We start from the raw sequence: 20,600 nt of genomic DNA, 5'->3' as shown, positions 1-20,600 counted from the left end.
AGTCCCTTGGACTGCAAGGAGATCCAACCAGTCCATTCTGAAGGAGATCAGCCCTGGGATTTCTTTGGAGGGAATGATGCTGAAGCTGAAACTCCAGTCTTTGGCCACCTCATGCGAAGAGTTGATTCATTGGAAAAGACTCTGATGCTGGGAGGGATTGGGGGCAGGAGGAGAAGGGGACGACAGTGGATGAGATGGCTGGATGGCATCACTGACTCGATGGACGTGAGTCTGAGTGAACCCTGGGAGTTGGTGATGGACAGGGAGGCCTGGCGTGCTGCGATTCATGGGGTCACAAAGAGTTGGACACGACTGAGCAACTGAACTGACACTAAAAAAGATTTAATTAATTAAGCTATGTCCTTATTAGCCTCAAGTTCTTTAGTGACCCATTGTTTCTTTCTAAAGTATGCAATTTTGTTTTCTTTAAAAGGGCACCTTTCCTTCTTTTTGTAGTCATATTTTACTGATTTATATAATACTGCATTAAATAATGAAAATGCATCAACAAACACAGTTGACAAGTTTTTAGAATGAGAAAATCTGATTATTACTGATGTAAAACTCAGCTAGCAGAAACAGAATTATAACAGTAGAGACCTGAGCAGCCTATAAGCAATACATATCAAGCTTACCATGGTCTTCAGTCAGTATGTTATTAAAAGAGAACAGAGACTATCAGTCAATCCAGTCAGTTAAGTGAAAGAAGAGAAATTTTACTGCAAGCTAATGCCTGTGTAGGCATTTAGAACATGAGGTTGAATTTCCCATTATTGTGAAAGAAATGGACTAGTCAACAAATAATAGTGGAACATTAGGGAATTTTAGGGAAAAAAAACATACAAAACATTCTTTATTCCAGATATATCAATAATCTCAATGTTTTAATAGAAAAGTAAAGTAACTTTGTTAGAAGATTGTTTTAATAATCTCAGGGTGGAGAAAGCCTTCTTATGAGTAAATAAAAGACATACAGGAGGTAAGAAGACAAATAGTTGCCACAAATATAACACAGTACTGCTGCTGCTGCTAAGTCACTTCAGTCGTGTCGGACTCTGTGCGACCCCACAGACGGTAGCCCATCAGGCTCCGCCATCCCTGGGATTCTCCAGGCAAGAACACTGGAGTGGGTTGCCATTTCCTTCTCCAAGGCATGAAAGGGAAAAGTGAAAGTAAAGTCGCTCAGTCGTGTCTGACTCTTTGCGACCCCATGGACTGCAGCCCACCAGGCTCCTCTGTCCATGGGATTTTCCAGGCAAGAGTACTGGAGTGGGTGGCCATTGCCTTCTCCAACACAGTACTAATAACATACAAAATACCTTTACAACTCAACAAGAATGACAAGGTTATCATTTTTTTTCATAGTAAAAAAATATGAACAGGAAAACTATGGTTTAAAAAAAAAAAGGCCAAAATATTCAAACTCACTAGTAAAAAAAAAATATGATTAAAATAATGATACCTCCATTAGCCACGGGGAAAAAAAAATCTTAGACCGTTAATGTCTGTTCTTGGCTAAGGTGCCCTGTTGGCAGGAACAGAAGTATAGGACTTTCGCACTGATTATAAATCACGTTTTATGATGTGTTATAGACCCTTTAGTGGGCCTCCCAGGTGGCTCAGCAGTGAAGAATCTGCCTGCCCATGGAGGAGACGTGGGTTGGGAAGATCTACCTATCCCTGGGCTGGGAAGATCTCCAGAGAAGAGATTGGCTACCCACTCCAGTATTCTTGCCTGGAGAATCCCATAGACAGAGGAGCCTGGCAGGCTACAGTCCATGGGGTTGCAAATGAGTCGGACATGACTTAGTGACTACACACAACAAATACAATTCCACTTCTAGAATACTTGCACGTGTACAGTAAGATCCACATAACAAGAATGTTTATTTTAATGATGCAAATGACAAAATGTGCTAATAAAAACTAAGATACAATCTAGTCGTTTATCAATCGTGAGGAAGAGAATAGCAGCACCCGACAGCCCAATGCTAGGCTGGTAGTATCACCGAGGACTTGGCTTTGCTATGAGCTAGTGACACTAACAGCCATATTCTCCTGATAAACAAACAATTTCACAGAACATCAACATCAGACAAGGACACTGTGTGACCTCTGTCATTATGACCAAACAAGAGAAAAACAGCATCACGCCATAATGGTAACTTAATACATATAAAATATGAATGTTCTCAAAGCCACAAATAGGATCCTAATCCATGCCAATATTACTTATCACAGCTTAAGCCTTGGTCCAGTCTTCCCTCCTTTTGGACAATACTAAGAAATCCATCATGGAATTATCCAGTTTCCTAACAGTAGCCAACCCAGAGCAAAGCCCCAGTTTCTAAAATCCTCTCCCCAAACCATCTAATACAAGCCTAATCCTACAATGTCCTTTCTACCATCCTCTTACTGAGACATCCTGTGGTTCCCCGTTATACACATCCCTCCTCTGCTTCACAAATAAATCCAATGTGCTCAAATATAAACGTGTACCTGGCATCTCTGTCTGGAGAGCACAGGCAGATGAATGGTTAACTGGCATAACTATCCTTTGGAATACCAAATAACTTAGTTATACTAAAGTAGATTTAATTCTTTAAATATTTTTTAATGTGGACCATTTTTAAAGTCTTTGTTGAATTTGTTATACTATTGCTTCTGTTTTATGTTTTTTGTCTGTGAGGCATGTGGGATCTTGGCTCCCTGACGAGGGATTGAAAACCTGCACCCGCTTCACTGGAAGGCAGAGTCTTAACTACCAGACCACCAAGTCCCCTGAAGTAGATTTATAACACATTAAAAAGATCTCCAAGATAATGACTGAAAAAAAAAATGCAGATGCAGAAAACATATAAATCCATATATGTTGGAACAAACAGTGTGATATGACAGCACAGAGTAAGCTACAGACAGACTGGGCTATTCCAGTGTTTACCATTAGAAGAAAATGAGACCTGGTGGTAAAGGAGACTGGTGGTCAAGGGGAAATTTCCATTACTGCTTCAATACATTGCTTGACTTTTTTTAAAAACACTGAATAATTTACATGTGATATACATAATTAAAAGATATGAATAAGTTAAAATAAAGTGCAACTTTTTCCTCAAAACAGTTGTTTCAAAGCAAAGTTTCTAGTGGTCTCCCCCACTACATGCCCTTCACAACATCTAAGCTAGGGAACCATTGTTAGGAAGCGATTATTCTTCATTTCATAATCCATCCTAAAGATGGCTTTAAGCCATTTTCTTTTAAATACAAGGCTTCATATAACTGAGACTGCTAGGCAACTGATTATCGGATGTGAATGTCAAAGTCACTCAGTCGTGTCCAACTCTCTGCAACCCCACGGACTATGATTACCAGATAAATGAGTGCAACATCCAATAGAATGATTAAGATATTCAAGTATATAAATGTGAAGCCAAAAATAATTGAATTAAAAATGCAAAAGAAAACACACAGTTATCTTGAAGCTAAATGATCGTTTATGTGAAAGAACCTAAAATGTTCCTGATTTTTGAAACCTAGTTTTCAGAATACATTTTAATTTTAAATGGACTGTAGGCAACAAAATATTTTCTTCTGCATTAATAAATCAAATTAGAGTACTAAATTATTTCTGAATATCCTCCATTAACAGTTTTACAGTGTCTTAATAATAAAGCTTTATGTAATTAGCATCTATAATGTCCTGGTCCCAACCAATCATTTTCTTCTTCTAGTCAAAAAAAAGTTAACATTACTATATTTAAAGCTGTTGACAATCATTCTGAGATAACATTACACAGCTGAATTGTGAAAGAATTAAAATTTCAATGATAAATGAAGTACTTCTTGAATGATAATAATGTACAGTATTGTATTAAATAAGTGCTTTGACTTTTGCCATCTCATTTAATTATTTCCAAATCTTATGAAGTTGATATTATCCCACTTGAAAAAGATAAAAAGCCCTGCTCAAAAAAATTAAATAATTTGCCTATAACTCCACTGCTAGAAATGGCAGGGCCAATATTCAAATCTTGGTTGACTGCACTCCAAAAATTGGTCTTTCCTATATTCCACACTTCCTGTGGAGAAGAAATCAATTCTCAAGTTTTTCTAAACAAATGATACGTCAGAAGTGAATGCAATTTATAAAGTAACACCTCCCCCCACAAAAAAAAACCCTCTACTATGAACGAAACTTCTATATTCAGTTTTTCTTTTAGGCTAATACATTATACAGTATTTTAATTAGATTCCTGAGTCAATAAAACATATTACAAAAATATCACTGTCCACATATTGTGTACAAATGACACTCTAAAAAACGGCAAATTAGTACTAATACATGAACTACATATTTATAAAAACATCTTAAAACAGTTGCAGATCTTAATTACAGCTACAAGAAGACAAGCTCTGAACTAACAGAGCTTTTTTCTAATACATGTACATTTACAGAAAACACTACTGAAGTTAAAAAAAAAAAAAAAGTCCAACTAAACAAAGATGCCATTTACTATTAGACACTGATATTTAAAAACTTGCCCTTTTAAAAGGGAGTGATCTTTTTCTGGAGAAAGACTTTTATCACTAATAACTATTTGGAAGGAAAAAAAGTCTTCCTATATCCTTCATCTTTCCCCCACTTTTTAGCTAGAATTTCAAGGAAAGGTGTTTTAAATTAATTGTAATTTGATTAAGTAATGTCTTTATGTACCACAAAGCTTTCAATAATGTATTAAGCACACACAGTTCCAAGAACTCCACCTCTCATTTTTTTTTAACCAGATAAATCACCGGCTCCCTGCTAGTAAACTCAATTGTAGAACATAAGCTAGACTCAGGTCTAGATAAAAATATACTGGTAAATAACTGAGCTGGACTAGCAAGCAGCTGTAACCAGTAACTCCGAGACACAGCCTCACAAGTGCATGCTTCAGATGGAACCAGTAACTCTCCTCTGGATCTTTACATGCAATTTAAAGAGGCATCACAAGATGATGTTCTTTATTAGCAAAAACATGAGTTTTTCAGATAAAAGACATTAGGACAGAATTAATCCCCTAAATATTAAGAAACAGAACACAGTACTTTAAAATAAGCCCTGATATGATAAAATGACAATATAATAAAGAATCAAATTTTAAACACTGTTCTTTTTTTTTTTTTGCTTTTCTAAGGAACTGGAATTTTTCTACTTCCTAAGTGAACTTCCTTTCAACTGACATTTTTCTGAAATTAAGGACTGTAAACCACAAGTTGGCTCAGTGGCTTGTGGCTGAGATTCCCAGGTGGCTCAGTGGTAAAGAATCCGCCTGCCAATGCAGGAGACGCAGGAGAAGCAGGTTCGATCCTCAGGTTGGGAAGATCCCCTGGAGAAGGAAATGGCAACCCACTCCAGTATTCTTGCCTGGAGAATCCATGGACAGAGGAGCCTGGCAGGCTGGAGTCTGACACGACTGTGCGACTGAACACATACACCTCACAAATTAAGCTGATTCGGACCTTATCAATACAATACCTCTATAAACCTGTGTTGCCCTGCTGCCACCTGGTGGCTCCTGACAAAATCTAAAGGTTAAACAACTTGTGGATTTCCTTTCTTAGGCCCTACAGCCTTCATTCACTGTGACCACAATAATGTTTAGCCCAAATTAACAAGGTTGGTCATTTTTGTAAATCAGCCGCAAATAAAAACCTCCTTGAGATTTGTGCATGTGTGCCTTTGACTAAAAAAAAAAAAAAATTGGACAATAAAAGTTATGTAAGAACTGTTTCGCTTAAAAAAAAAAAAGCCAATGTATAACCACAGCAGCCAATACTTCCACCTGCTCCCAATATAATTCAAAGAGCAAGCTGATTTCCTTTGTTGCTGATCAAAAAAATATTAGTGCGGTATTCTGTACCACTGGTGCTGCTGCTGTTGCTAAGTCGCTTCAGTCGTGTCCGACTCTGTGCGACCCCATAGACGGCAGCCCACCAGGCTCCCCTGTCCCTGGGATTCTCCAGGCAAGAACACTGGAATGGGTTGCCATTTCCTTCTCCAATGCATGAAAGTGAAAAGTCAAAGTGAAGTCGCTCAGCCTGACCATGCATAGTAGTAAACTATTTCCTCCTCCGTACTATTTCTACATCTTATCCTCACTTCCATGGTAACAGGTAGCAGTAATTCAATAAATGTTTGTTGAAGAGAAATAAATATTTCTTATTCAGTAATACTATCTCAACAAACGAGACTCACACTTTTACCTGAAGAAGAAATAATAGATAATATCAAAAGTGTAAAGCCAGCAAGCTTTAAGGAACTGTTATCCATTTTATAAACATACTGATTAAGCCTTCTGTTGGCTGCTAGGATTATAAAAATATGACACACAGCCTAGATCAAGGGTTGGCAAGTTATACCCCGTAAGCCTAAAAATTAGCCTGTTGTCTTTGTAAATAAAGTTTTATTGGAATGCAGCCACACTCACTGTTTATATATTGTGAATTGCCATTTTCACAACTACTATAGCAAGACTGAGCAGCTGTGACTTAAGACAGTCTGGTCCATAAACCCTGCAACATTTACTATCTAGCCCTATGCAGAAAAACTCACAGTCCATGCAGATCTGAGACTAATGGTTTGAATATCCTGGAGGAGGAAATAGAGGACCTCAGGTAAGCTTCCTAGATGAAACAGTTAGCTGAAACTTAAGTGAAGACTGTGAGGCAGCCCGAGACAGAAATCAGAGAGAAGGTAAAGAAAGGGCTGGAGGCAGAGGGATACAGGGCAGGTTTTAGTTACATGGTACTGTTAGAATGCAGTGTACAAAGTGGTGAAAGACAAAGCTGGAGAAAAGGGCATAATAGGCTACAGTTGCCAAGGTGAAGAGTTTGTATTTTTTAAACAAATATATCACTTTATGCTTATACTGGCCAGAAAAATAAAAATCAAACACATACACACAAATCCACCTCTGGAAGAATATATCAAGAAACTAGTAAAAAAGAAATAATAGAGGGAAAGGACAGATAAAACTGGGGTCAGAAAGACTTTACTAAATATCTTTTTAAATTTGTTTTTTAAATCACATGAATGCATTACCTATTCTAAAATTACATGTTAAAAAGTGTGTTCCTTGCCATAAAGGAAATATTTAAGGACTTTAAATGAGAGGTGTTAAGAGCAAACAAATTAGATTCTGTAGATGAAATATAGAGGAAAGCTGGAAAGAGCAAAGAGCAGTCAGGAAACTATTAACAGACCACTGATTACTTAAAGCAAGCACATTAACAATGTATTATGAAGTTTACAACATATTAAGAAGCAAAAAGTATGACAATAGCTCAAAGGATGGAAAAGGAAGTAAAGGAGTTATATTACTGTAGGGTTTTACATTGTTTTTTAACTGGAATAACATTAATTAAAAGAAAACTAGGATAAGTTAAGGATGAGTACTACAATGTCTACACTAACAATTAAAAATACCACAAGGAAACCTTTTGTGCACCAGGACCCAGGAGAAAAGAGCAGTGACCCCACAAGAGACTGAGCCAGACTTGCCCGAGTCTCTGGCAGAGGCGTGGGTCAATAGTGGCCTGCCGCGGGGTCAGGGGCACTGACTCACCTAGGAGTTGACTCCAACAGTCCTGAGTGTGACAGCATAAGTCTTTTTGAAGGAGGTTCCCATTGCTGCCATTACCCCTACCATAGTTTGGCCTCAGGCCAAACTACAGGGAGGGAACACAGCCCCACCCATCAGCAGAAAATTGGATTAAAGATTTACTGAGCAAGGCCTTTCATGACTCAGATAACTATGATGGTGTGATCACTCACCTAGAGCCAGACATCCTGGAATGTGAAGTCAAGTGGGCCTTAGGAAGCATCACTAAGAACAAAGCTACTGGAGGTGATGGAATTCCAACTGAGCTATTTCAAATCCTGAAAGATGATGCTGTGAAAGTGTTACACTCAATATGCCAGCAAATTTGGAAAACTCAGCAGTGGCCACATGACTGGAAAAGGTCAGTTTTCATTCCAATCCCAAAGAAAGGCAATGCCAAAGAATGCTCAAACTACCACACAATTGCACTCATCTCACACGCTAGTAAAGTAATGCTCAAAATTGCCCAAGCCAGGCTTCAGCAATATGTGAATCATGAACTTCCAGATGTTCAAGCTGGATTTAGAAAAGGCAGAGGAACCAGAGATCAAATTGCCAACATCCAATGGATTATTGAAAAACCAAGAGAGTTCCAGAAATATATCTACTTCTACTTTATTAACTACGCCAACCCCTTTGACTGTGTGGACCACAACAAACCACCTGACCTGCCTCCTGAGAAACCTGTATGCAGGCAAGAAGCAACAGTTAGAACTGTACCTGGAACAACAGACTGGTTCCAAATCAGCAAAGGAGTACGTCAAGGCTGTATATTGTCACCCTGCTTATTCAACTTATATGCAGAGTACATCATGAGAAACGCTGGACTGGAAGAAGCATAAGCTGGAATCAAGATTGCTGGGAGAAGTATCAATAACCTCAGATATTCAGATGAGACCACCCTTATGGCAGAAAGTGAAGAGGAGAGTGAAAAAGTTGGCTTAAAGCTCAACATTCAGAAAACGAAGATCATGGCATCTGGTCCCATCACTTCATGGGAAATAGATGGGGAAACAGTGGAAACAGTGTCAGACTTTATTTTTGGGGGCTCCAAAATCACTGCAGATGGTGACTGCAGCCATGAAATTAAAAGATGCTTACTCCTTGGAAGGAACGTTATGACCAACCTAGATAGCATATTGAAAAGCAGAGATATTACTTTGCCAACAAAGGTCTGTCTTGTCAAGGCTATGGTTTTTCCTGTGGTCATGTATGGATGTGAGAGTTGGACTGTGAAGAAAGCTGAGTGCTGAAGAATTGATGCTTTTGAACTAGAGAAGACTCTTGAGAGTCCCTTGGACTGCAAGGAGATCCAACCAGTCCATTCTAAAGGAGATCAGTCCTGGGTGTTCATTGGAAGGACTGATGCTGAAGCTGAAACTCCAATACTTTGGCCACCTCATGTGAAAAATTGACTCACTGGAAAAGATCCTGATGCTGGGAGGGATTGGGGGCAGGAGGAGAAGGGGACAACAGAGGATGAGACGGCTGGATGGCATCACTGACTCGATGGACATGAGTTTAGTGAAGTCCGGGAGTTGGTGATGGACAGGGAGGCCTGGCATGCTGCATTTCATGAGGTCGCAAAGAGTCGGACACAACTGAGCGACTGAACTGAATAACTAATTAGAGAATATATAACTCCATTGCTAACAGTAGCATGGGGGTTCTCTTTCTGGCCCCTCCTCATGCCTATGTCAGAAGCTTTCTCTATGTCTTTTATACTTTAATAAAAGTTTATTACACAAAGCTCTGAGTGATCAAGCCTCGTCTCTGGCCCTGGATTGAATTCTTCTCCTCCGGAGGCCAAGAATCCCGGCGTCTTTTCATGGTTCAACAACAACCTTTTATAGGGCCACCCAGGACGGACGGGTCACGGGGGAGAGTTCTGACAAAACATGGTCCACTGGAGAAGGCAATGGCAAACCACTTCAGTGTTCTTGTCTGAGAACCCCACGAACAGTATGAGAAGGCAAAAGGACATGAAACTGAAAGATGGACTCTCCACGTTGGTAGGTGCCCAATATGCTACTGCAGAAGAGTGGAGAAATAGCTCCGAAAGAATGAAGAGGCTGGGTCAAAGCGGAAACAACGCCCAGTTGTGGATGTGTCTGGTGGTGAAAGTAAAGTCTGATGCTATAAAGAACAATACTGCATAGGAATCCGGAATGTTACGTCCATGAATCAAGGTAAATCAGAAGTGATCAAACAGGAGATGGCAAGAGTGAACATCCACATTTTAGGAATCATTGAATTCAAATGGACCAGAATGGGTGAATTTAATTCAATGACCATTATATCTACTACTGTGGGCCAGAATCCTTTAGAAGAAATGGAGTAATCCTCATAGTCAATAACACAAGCAGGTTTAAATAAGAAGCCAAAAGAGAAAATTAAGTGGAATTTTAATTAAAAAAATTTTTTTTAGAAAAAGAGGGACATTTTTAAAGAGGGACACAAAGGAACAAAAAAACTGATGGTTCAAAACAAGAAAAATTAACAAAATGGTAACATAACATTACCCAACCCATTACCAACCCATTATGGTTGGTAAACCCAACCGTAACAGTAATTAAATATAAATGAATTAAGCCAATTAAAGGACACAGATTGTCATTCTGGATTAAAAAACAAGACCTAACTACATGCTCTTTACAAGGGCCATTTTAAAAATACTAACACTTACAAACTCAAAGAAAAAGAACAGAAAAAGACAAATACTAATTAAACAAACAAAAAGCCAGGACAGCTATATTAAATATCAGAAGATTTCAAGACAGAAATTATTCCCAAAGCCCAGAGATAAACAGGGATATTTTATAACGCTAAAAGGACTGATCCACAGCAGACAAAACAATCCTAAGAGATCTATTCCCAACTAACATACTTAAAAATACACTAAGCAAATGTTAACCAAAAGGGAACCACAGATAAATCCACTGTCATAGTCAGGGCTAACAACTCACATAGAAAAAGCAGACATGAACAGTTACATCAATATTGAGATATAAAATACATTAAGTAATTGCCTATTGGTAAGAGTAGAGGAGAATAAGTTAAAGTAACAGGAATGAAGGGAAAAATTAAAGTTGAATTAAAGAAAATGAAGCCTTATACAAACTGATGATACGACTCCATATATTAAAGGTATGGGTACCTCAATTCTGTGGCCATCAGATGAAAAGTGAAAATTAAGGATCAAATTTATTGGAAAAATTCTAATATTATAGATCTTTTTCTTACCAGCATCACTGTTAAATTCATAATTCTTCCAAGGTTATCAATGTAGTAGACACTGTCTTGATACCATGGATCACAGTGTAGGTAATTATACATTCCAAAAGCATGCATGTGTTCCAGTGTATATTGATCATCTCGAAGTTTTACTTCTGCCACAGCTGAAATATAAGAAAAATAAACATAAACACGAAGAGCTTTCCTCAGATTGTTCTTTTCTGCAGAATGCCAATAAAGTTAAAAAAAAAAAAAAAAACAGAACACTAATTACCAAGGCCTTTGGGACAATTTACTTGTATTATTCATTCAAAAACAATTTCTGGGCACCAACTAGGCACTGTGTGCAAAGGGTAAACGGTGAATCAAACTGACGAGGCCGTTCGCTTACAGAAGTTATAGTATAGTGCTGCGGGAGATAGAGCTTTTCACACTCTTTTCTTTCAGGTACCTCTTCCTTATAATTACGAATATAAAGAACAGAGAAATTCTAAAATTGAAAGATTCCCTGTCTTCTGGGCAAATATTAAGTACACTACATTATAAAGTGTTTTTGTACTTTTAAAAATCCTTTCCTGTCTATTAACTCATTCACTTTTACTACATGTTAAGAAAAAAAGAGAATGTTTTTATTATCTCATTATATAACGATGGAAACAAAGTGTAAATGGTGACTACTAATGTTATACCACATCTTTCCCAAGAGTACAGAACAAAACAGTATCATATCTGGAACAGAAACAAGGTTTCCTACTCAAACAACAGTGCTTCTTTTCCACTAGGGCATTAGAGACTTCCATAATTTACTTTTTTCAAGCTTTATTGAGATATAATTGATATACAGCACTGTATAAGTTTAAGGTGTACAACATAATGATATATGTATGTATTGAGAAATGATTACCAAATAAGTTTAACACATACATCCATCAACTCACATAGTTACAACTGTTCTTATTATAAGAACTTATAAGATCTACTTTCTTAGCTGCTTCGACAATTTTAAATCTGCCTCCCACTCCTCCTTCTCATCTATGTAGATAGAAACCCTTATAGTTCAGGGCTGCTCATGACCTAGAATTAATTTCTGTTCCAAAAGGAAATACATAAGTAGACTATGCTTAGCCAGTACTTTACTTAATTATGAAACTCACCTTACTATATTCTGATTGCAAGTATTTTCGTCTTTTTTCCCCAAATGCTCACCTGTCCCTACTTTTAATACCCGTCTTGAGTACTGGCTGACTTACATTTATTCATTCATTTATTCAGCAAATATTTTAATAGGCATAAAATCACAGAATCTATTTTCTTAACACTTGTGATCCAGTGGGGAAATGGACATTAGGCAAATAAATAAATACATTATATATAAATGTAAGTGAAGTGAAGTGAAAGTCGCTCAGTCATGTTTGACTCTTTTCGACCCCATGGACTATACAGTCCATGCAATTCTCCAGACCAGAATACTGGAGTGGGTAGCCGTTACCTTCTCCAAGAGATCTTCCCAACCCAGGGATCAAACCCAGGTCTTCCGCATAGCAGGTGGATTCTTTACCAGCTGAGTCACAAGGGAAGACCCATATAAATGTAAATATGTATATAATTAATCAAATAAATATATAATTAAACTGCAATAAATTGTACAGAGAAAAATTACTGGAGACTGAGAACCACTAACACTGGAAGCTGATCTACTTGGGGAAATTAATGAAGGCTTTCAAAAATTTGAGCCAAAGGGACACAGGTTGAATCCCTGGATTGGGAAGATCCCCTGGGGCAGGAAATGGCAACCCGCTCCAATATTCTTGCCTGGGAAATCCCATGGATAGAGGAGCCTAGCGGGCTACAGTCCATGGGGTTGCAAAGAGTCTGACTTGACTGAGCGCAAGCACACACACACACACATACACACACACACACAAAGGATAAGGTAGAGTTAACTTAAATATGCCTACACACACACACACACCTTTACACACACACACCCACACACACCCCTACACACACACACCACACACACACACACCCCTACTTATCACTGGCAAAGGACAACAGGCAAAAGTAGAAGGAAAAACTTGATTTCAAAAAAACAAGTCAGAGAGTCCAACTTAACTGAGCACACACACAAAAACACCCACCCTCCCACCCAACTTATCACAAGGAGAACTGCACGAGGAAAGGCTATAGACATATGAAACTAGAGAACTGGGCAGAAGGTGGATCACAAAAGCTCCTGCTATATTCATCTTTGCTGATAAACTCAATGTAATAATTCATTTACGAGCTTTTAAGTAGGAGAGTAAGGTCTAGATTCAAATTTACAGAAGGTTTGCTGCTACTGGTAAGTCGCTTCAGTCGTGTCCGACTCTGTGCGACCCCATAGACGGCAGCCCACTAGGCTTCCCGTCCCTGGGATTCTCCAGGCAAGAACACTGGAGTGGGTTGCCATTTCCTTCTCCAATGCATGGAAGTGAAAAGTGAAAGTGAAGTCGCTCAGTCGTGTCTGACTCTAGCGACCCCATGGACTGCAGCCTACCAGGCTCTTCCGTCCATGGGATTTTCTAGGCAAGAGTACTGGAGTGGGGTGCCATTGCCTTCTCTGTACAGAAGGTTTACTTATAACTAAATATGGAAAACAGAGCAGAGCAAAGGAAACCCTGGAAGACCCACCAGGATGCTACTGCAGTCATCCAGGTAAGAATGGCTGAAGTTTAGAGACCTCCAGAGGTAAAACCATTGTAACTTTATGATGGATTTGATAGAGGCTGAGGAAACTGTTATTACATAACTCGAGGGAGTGTTTATTTTATCTGGAAGCTAAAAATACATACACACAGATTAGAAACAATCAATTCCTGGTTTTCTAGCACCACTGTGTGGATTAAACGCGATACTGCAGGAAGTATACACTCTAACATAATGGCGCAAAGCAGTAACACGAGGCAATGATACAACAAATACATTTTCTTCATACGCGTGCCAAAGACCTGGGCAATGCTGAACAAGCCAGAAACTTCTTAGCCCTTTGCCTTAGTACAAATGCGTACTCGACTGTGAATGTACGGATCTGGAAAACCGTGTTAGGAAACCATGAAACAGTCTGTCTTGCTGCATTCTGACAAGATTATTTTATATAATTTATTAGGACACAAGAAAAGGGCACATTACATACTTAAAGTTACTGCATTTATCATGTCAATCATCTCAAGTATAAAAAGGCAGATAGAGGAAATGAAAGGAGAAAAGCAACATCCAGAATGTGACAGAGCTTAACCACTGGCAGGGCTCTTCTGCGGAGTCTACAGGAGAAGACGATGGCCGGGAGTCTCCAAGCTAGCTTGGCTCTGTGAGTTGACTGAAGATCAGCGATCTCTTTAATAAAGAGCTAAGAAGTCAGTGTAGTAAACTATTTTATTATTGGAAACATACTACAAGAGCCCTACTGGAAAAGCCTTTTCCCTTATTCTTTTAAAAAGCACCTGGGGCCTAACAAGAGGGGAGTCTCCCTTAATCTTTACCTAACTTTCTTAAATAACATGCATGGGACCTCAAAAATCTATAGATTTTCATTCACAAATTGATTTATTGAATGTCTATTATGTGCCAGACATGGTGTTTGGCATTGAGCAAATACTGGTATATAAAACAGACAGGGTTCCTGGCCAAAGGATGCTAACAATGGCCACAATTACAGCTTCGTGTCCTTTTAGAACATACAATTAAATTGAATTACTTTACAAAGGTCACTTCATAGACCATTTATCTTCTTTCCACCTAGTTGTTGAGTTTGCTGCTCTTTGCATATAAAGATGTGAAGAAGCCAGAGTACAAGTTTGTAGAGCTAGTTCTGAAGCAAATGCATAGAACAGGGCAAGACTAGATTTAGCAGCACTGCCCCGCCTAAACTCTTCTATATAAGCTTCTGTACCATCATACTTAGATCTGCTTTTCCCCAAATTTTCCTCCAGAAGAGCAGGCATGAATTTTATAGTAAACTTACACAAAACAATAGTTACACGGCTTTTCTCTCTCTTTAATTATTGCCTAAATTTTTTTAACCAGCTTTTATTCTCCTTGCCTTGAAGAAACAGCCCAGGGACCAGGAAGAGTGTGTGCTTTTGGGTCAGGTTAACCACTGATGAGCAGCTTAAAGGGTAAGTTACCTAAATGTCTACCCTGATTTCTCACCTGTCATAAAAGTGAACAATACTTACCCTATAAGTTATTGACAGGCTTATATTAAAAAACATGTGAAGAATTTGCTATATGATGCCTGAGAAGAGTGTTAATTTCTCTGTTCCTATTCTCCCTTCCAAGGCTAATTCTCACATAGCTGTTGATGATTTCCTTCTCTTCTGCCTCTTCTGGGCCCTTCCGCAGGTTGGTTATCTCCTTTTCACTGGCCCCTTCTCCTTCACTTAAATATGTCGAAAATTCCCCCACTCACAAAACACATGAGAAAGGATTCCTTTGCTCTGCACTCAAAGCAGAGCTTTCTTCTGCCCTGTATTTCTCAAACTTCTCTAAATAAACAGTCTACACTCCCATTTTCTCATTATGCTCCTGAATCCATTTCAATTTTGTTTCCAGCTCTAATATTCTACAGAAATTACTCTCTCACTTAAAAACATGTATTGAGCAGCCAAGATGGAATAATAGTGGCCAGATTTAGCCTTCCCTCGGAAACAACCAGTAAGACAAAATAAATCAGACAAAATTATATAAAACAGTGATTTTCAAGACATGAGACAACAGGCAACAAAGGACAGTGATCCTTAAGAGATGAGACACAAATGAGGTCAGCCCTACCGTGCCCAGCTTGGTGCCCTGACTGAGGGTCCAGCCCACAGCACAAAGAGGGGCGAGTGAAGTAGAATGTGGCCGACTCCCTGGGTGGAGGAATCTGAACTGAAAAGTCTGGGGAGACCAAGGCAGCTACGGTTCATCAGGCAGAGTACCAGAGAAGAGAGCCGCAGAGAGAGCACTCCACAGATCTGCAGAGGCCTCTCTCAAATACTCAGCAGACGACAAATGGCACATGTTTGAGGAAACCACTCCAGGCCAGGGCAAGGACCAACTGAGGGAACAGTGATGGGAACTCACACAGGCTGGGAGCTGTGATCGTTCCCATTAGGTAGACCACAGCGAACTCCTAATTCATAGGCAAAATACACAGAATGGTCCTGTCTCAGAGGTGAGGAATAATCAGCCACAGACTCAGCACTGCTCCAGACTAAGCTAAAAAAAAATTTAAGAAGACCCAGTGAAGTTAATGTAATAAATTCAAGTAACTCAACTGCATCACAGAACAAAGTTCAAGAAGATTTATAAGGATACAATAGGGTAAAATTCACAACTTTTTTCATCCAAAGATTACCAGGTTTACAAAGAGGAAAGAAAACAAAACCCACAATGAAGAGAACAATCATTCAACAGATGCCAACAGATAATGGTCACAGAAGTTATAATTAGCAGGATAAAACGTTAAGTATTGATTAAAGTAGATTCCAAATGTTCATAACTAGAGATATGAAGGATATTAAAATCATTTAAATCAAACTTCTAGAGATGAAAACTAGATGAAAAATACACTGGATGGAATTAATGACAGAATAGACATTGAAAAAGAAGAGTGAAATTAAAGGCATGAAAACAGAAACTACCCAAAATAAAACAGACTTAAGAAACCTCTCTGAAGGTCCAGTGTTTAAGACTCTGTGCTTCCACTTTAGAGGGCACAGGTTGCCTGGTTGGAAAATAAGATCCTGCATGCCACGCAGCATACCCAAAAAGCAACAAAAAACAAAACAGAAAAAATAAAAAGAGCATTGATGAGCTGGCGTTTAACTTCTCATGATCTAAAAATGGGTTAACGAGGACTTCCCAGCAGGTCCAGTGGTTAAGAATCCACCTGCCAATGCAGGGGACAATGGTTTAATCTCTCATTCGAGAGGATCCCACATGCTGCAAGGCCGCGAAGCCCACGCGCCACAACTGCTGAGGATGAGCTCTAGAGCTGTGAGCTGCAACTCTTGAGCCCATGGGCTGCAACTGCTGATGCCCACGTACCTACAGCCTGTGCTCCGCAACTAGAGAAAGAATGGAGACGACGACGAAGACCCAGCACAGCCAAAAAGGAATAATAAATAAATAATGGATATCTAGATTCCTTAAAAGACTTCCCTGGTGGCTCAGACGGCGAAGTGTCTGTCTACAATGCGGGAGACCTGGGTTCGATCCCTGGATCTTCCCGACCTTTAAGATTCCTTAAAGGAGAAAACAAAGAAGGGAAAAAAAAAAAACCAGTAGAAGAAATAATGGCTGAAAACTTGCCAAAACTGATGAAAACTATAAATTCAGGGATCTAGGAAGTTTGGCAAACCCCAAGTACAAGAATTATGAGGAAAACCACATCAACACACAATATAATCAAACCACTCTAAGTCAGGATGAAAGAGAAAAATCTTTAAAACAGCCAGAGGAAAAAGAGATACCACGCATAAAAGAACAAAGGATAACATGATTTCTCATGAGAGACAATAAAAGTAATAGACACAGGGGTAAAATCTTTAAAGTAGTGAAGGAAAAAAAACCGTCATCCTAGAATTCTGTACATGGCAAAAAATATCTTTTGAAAATCAAGGCAAACTGTTTTTAGACACACAAAAGCTGAAATATTTCATCACCAGAAGACCCACACTATAAGAAATATTAGAAGTCCTTCAGGCAGAGGAAAATTATACAGATAACACTATGGATCAACATAAAGGAACGAAGGGCACCAGAAATGGCAACTATAGAAGTAAATACGTTAAGATTTTTCCCTCTACTTTTACATCTCTTTGCCAGGAGAAATATCAATAACCTCAGAAATGCAGATGACACCACACTTATGGCAGAAAGCGCCATAAAAAAAAAGCCTCTTGATGAAAGTGAAAGAGGAGAGTGAAAAAGTTGGCTTAAAGCTCAACATTCAGAAAACGAAGATCATGGCATCTGGTCCCATCACTTCATGGGAAATGGATGGGGAAACGGTGTCAGACTTTATTCTCTGGGGCTCCAAAATCACTGAAGATGGTGACTGCAGCCATGAAATTAAAAGATGCTTACTCCTTGGAAGCAAAGTCATGACCAACCTAGATAGCATATTCAAAAGCAGAGACATTACTTTGCCAACAAAGGTCCATCTAGTCAAGGCTATGGTTTTTCCAGTGGTCATGTATGGATGTGAGAGTTGGACTGTGAAGAAAGCTGAGTGCTGAAGAATCGATGCTTTTGAACTGTGGTGTTAAAGACTCTTGAGAATCCCTTGGACTACAAGGAGATCCAACCAGTCCATTCTGAAGGAGGTCAGTCCTGGGTGTTCTTTGGAAGGAATGACGCTAAAGCTGAAACTCCAGTACTTTGGCCACTTCATGCGAAGAGTCGACTCATTGGAAAAGACTCTGATGCTGGGAGGGATTGGGGGAAGGAGGAGAAGGGGACAACAGAGGATGAGATGGCTGGATGGCATCACTGACTCGATGGATGTGAGTTTGAGTGAACTCTGGGAGTTGGTGATTGACAGGGAGGCCTGGCGTGCTTCGATTCATGGGGTCCCAAACAGTTGGAAACGACTGAGCGACTGAACTGAACTGAACTGAAGAGGTAATTAACTATTTAAACAAAATGTTGAGTGCCTAAGAACTGATCTTTTCAAATTGTGGTGCTAGAGAAGATTCTTGAGAGTCCCTTGGAAAGCAAGGAGATCAAAACAGTCAATCCTACAGGATATCAACCCTGAATATTCACTGGAAGGACTGATGCTGAAGCTCCAATGCTTTGGCCACCTGATGTGAACAACCAACTCAGTGGAAAAGACCCTGATGTTGGGAAAGAGTGAGAGCAGGAGGAGAAGGGGGTAACAAAGGCTAAGATGGTTGGATGGCATCAACAACTCAATGGACATGAGTTTGAGCAAACTCCAGGAGATAGTGAAGGACAGGGAAGCCTGGTGTGCTGAAATCCATGAGGTCCCAAAGAGTCGGACACAACTTAAGAGACTGAACAACAACATAAGTTTATAGTAATATGTAAAAGTAAAACGCATGACAATATCATAAAGGAGAGAAATGGAAGTATACTTTTGGTTCTCAAACTATACATGAAATAATAAAATATCATTTGAATGTATCATGTAATAATTTAGAGATGTACATTATAAACCTTAGGGGCGTGCCTGGTAGCTCAGTGGTTTAAAAAAAAAAAAAAAAATCTGCCAGCCAGTGCAGAAGACCTGGGTTCGATCCCTGGGTTGCAAAGATTCCCTGGAGAAGGTAATGGAAACCCACTCTAGTATTCTTGCCTGGGAAATCCCATTGACAGAGGAGCCTGGTGGGCTACAAGGGGAGATCACTTCTGCCTTTTTCTTCCTCCCTGTTCCCTCCTAACTAACTCTGGGCCAGATACAGAAAGGAACAAGGGAAATTCTGGGGATGATGGCTAAGTTTAATTTCTTGATTGTGGTAACGACTTCCTAAGTGTATACAGACACTCATCAAAACTAACTATACAGTTAAATATCTGTAGATTATTGTCATTTATATCTCAGTAAAGCTGTTAAAGTGCTGCAATTAATATGCCAGCAAATTGGGAAAACTCAACAGTAGCCACAGGACTGGCCACATTCCAATTCCAAAGAAAGGCAATGTCAAAGAATTGAAACTACCACACAATTGTGCTCATTTCACATGTGAAACTGAAAGTTGCTCAGTCGTGTCCAACTCTTTGTGAGCCCATGAACTATACAGTCCATGGAATTCTCCAGGCCAGAATACTGGAGTGGGTAGCCTTTCCCTTCTCCAGGGTATCTTCCCTACCCAGGGATTGAACCCAGGTCTCCCACATTGCAGACAGATTCTTTACCAGCTGAGCCACAAGGGAAGCCCCACATGTAGCAAGGTAATGTTCAAAATCCTTCAAGTTAGGCTTCAACAATACATGTACCAAGAACTTCCACATGTACAAGCTGGATTCAGAAAAGGTACATGATCCAGAGATCAAATTGCCAACATAAGGTACATGATCCAGAGATCAAATTGCCAACATCCGCTGGATCACAGAAAAAAGCAAGAGAATTCCAGAAGAACATCTATTTCTGCTTCATTGTCTACGATAAAGCCTTTGACTGTGTGTATCACTACAAACTGAGGAAAATTCTTAAAGAGATGCAAATACCAGAGTACCTTACCCGCCTCCTGAGAAACCTGTATGCACATCAAGAAGCAACAGTTAGAACCAGACATGGAACAACGGACAAGTTTAGAATTGGGAAAGGAGTACGTCAAGGCTGTGAACTGTGACCCTGCTTATTTAACTTATATGCAGAGTACATCATGAGAAACGCCAGGCTGGATGAAGTACAAGCTGGAATCAAGACTGCTGGGAGAAATATCAATAACCTCAGATATGCAGATGACACCACCCTTATGGCAGAAGGTGAAGAGAAACTAAAGAGCCTCTTGATGAAGGTGAATGAGGAGTGTGAAAAAGCTGGCTTAAAACTCAACATTCAAAACTAAGATCATGGCATCCGGTCCCATCACTTCATGGCAAATAGACGGGGAAACAATAGAAACAGTGACAGACTATGTCTTCTTGGGCTCCAAAATCACTGTGGACAGTTACTGCAGTCATGAAATTAAGACACTTGCTCCTTGGGAGAAAAGCTATGACAAACCTAGA

General features: G+C 39.4%; 1 protein-coding gene across 2 annotated transcripts in view; it reads right to left on the bottom strand.

Annotated features, from left to right (window-relative positions):
* NUDCD1 (NudC domain containing 1) overlaps window positions 1-20,600 on the bottom strand; it is a 93,451-nt gene that overhangs the window by 68,281 nt on the left and 4,570 nt on the right. For both annotated transcript variants that reach the window (XM_070802789.1, XM_019973955.2), the window contains exon 2: window positions 10,884-11,038. In XM_070802789.1, the coding sequence (XP_070658890.1) occupies window positions 10,884-11,038 (155 nt within the window). The remainder of the gene's footprint in view (window positions 1-10,883; window positions 11,039-20,600) is intronic.

The sequence above is a fragment of the Bos indicus genome, chromosome 14, assembly GCF_029378745.1.
Source record: "Bos indicus isolate NIAB-ARS_2022 breed Sahiwal x Tharparkar chromosome 14, NIAB-ARS_B.indTharparkar_mat_pri_1.0, whole genome shotgun sequence".
Classification (NCBI taxonomy): Eukaryota; Metazoa; Chordata; class Mammalia; order Artiodactyla; family Bovidae; genus Bos; species Bos indicus.
Note: the sequence above shows the minus strand (reverse complement) of the source record. Positions and strands in the feature narration are given on the sequence as shown.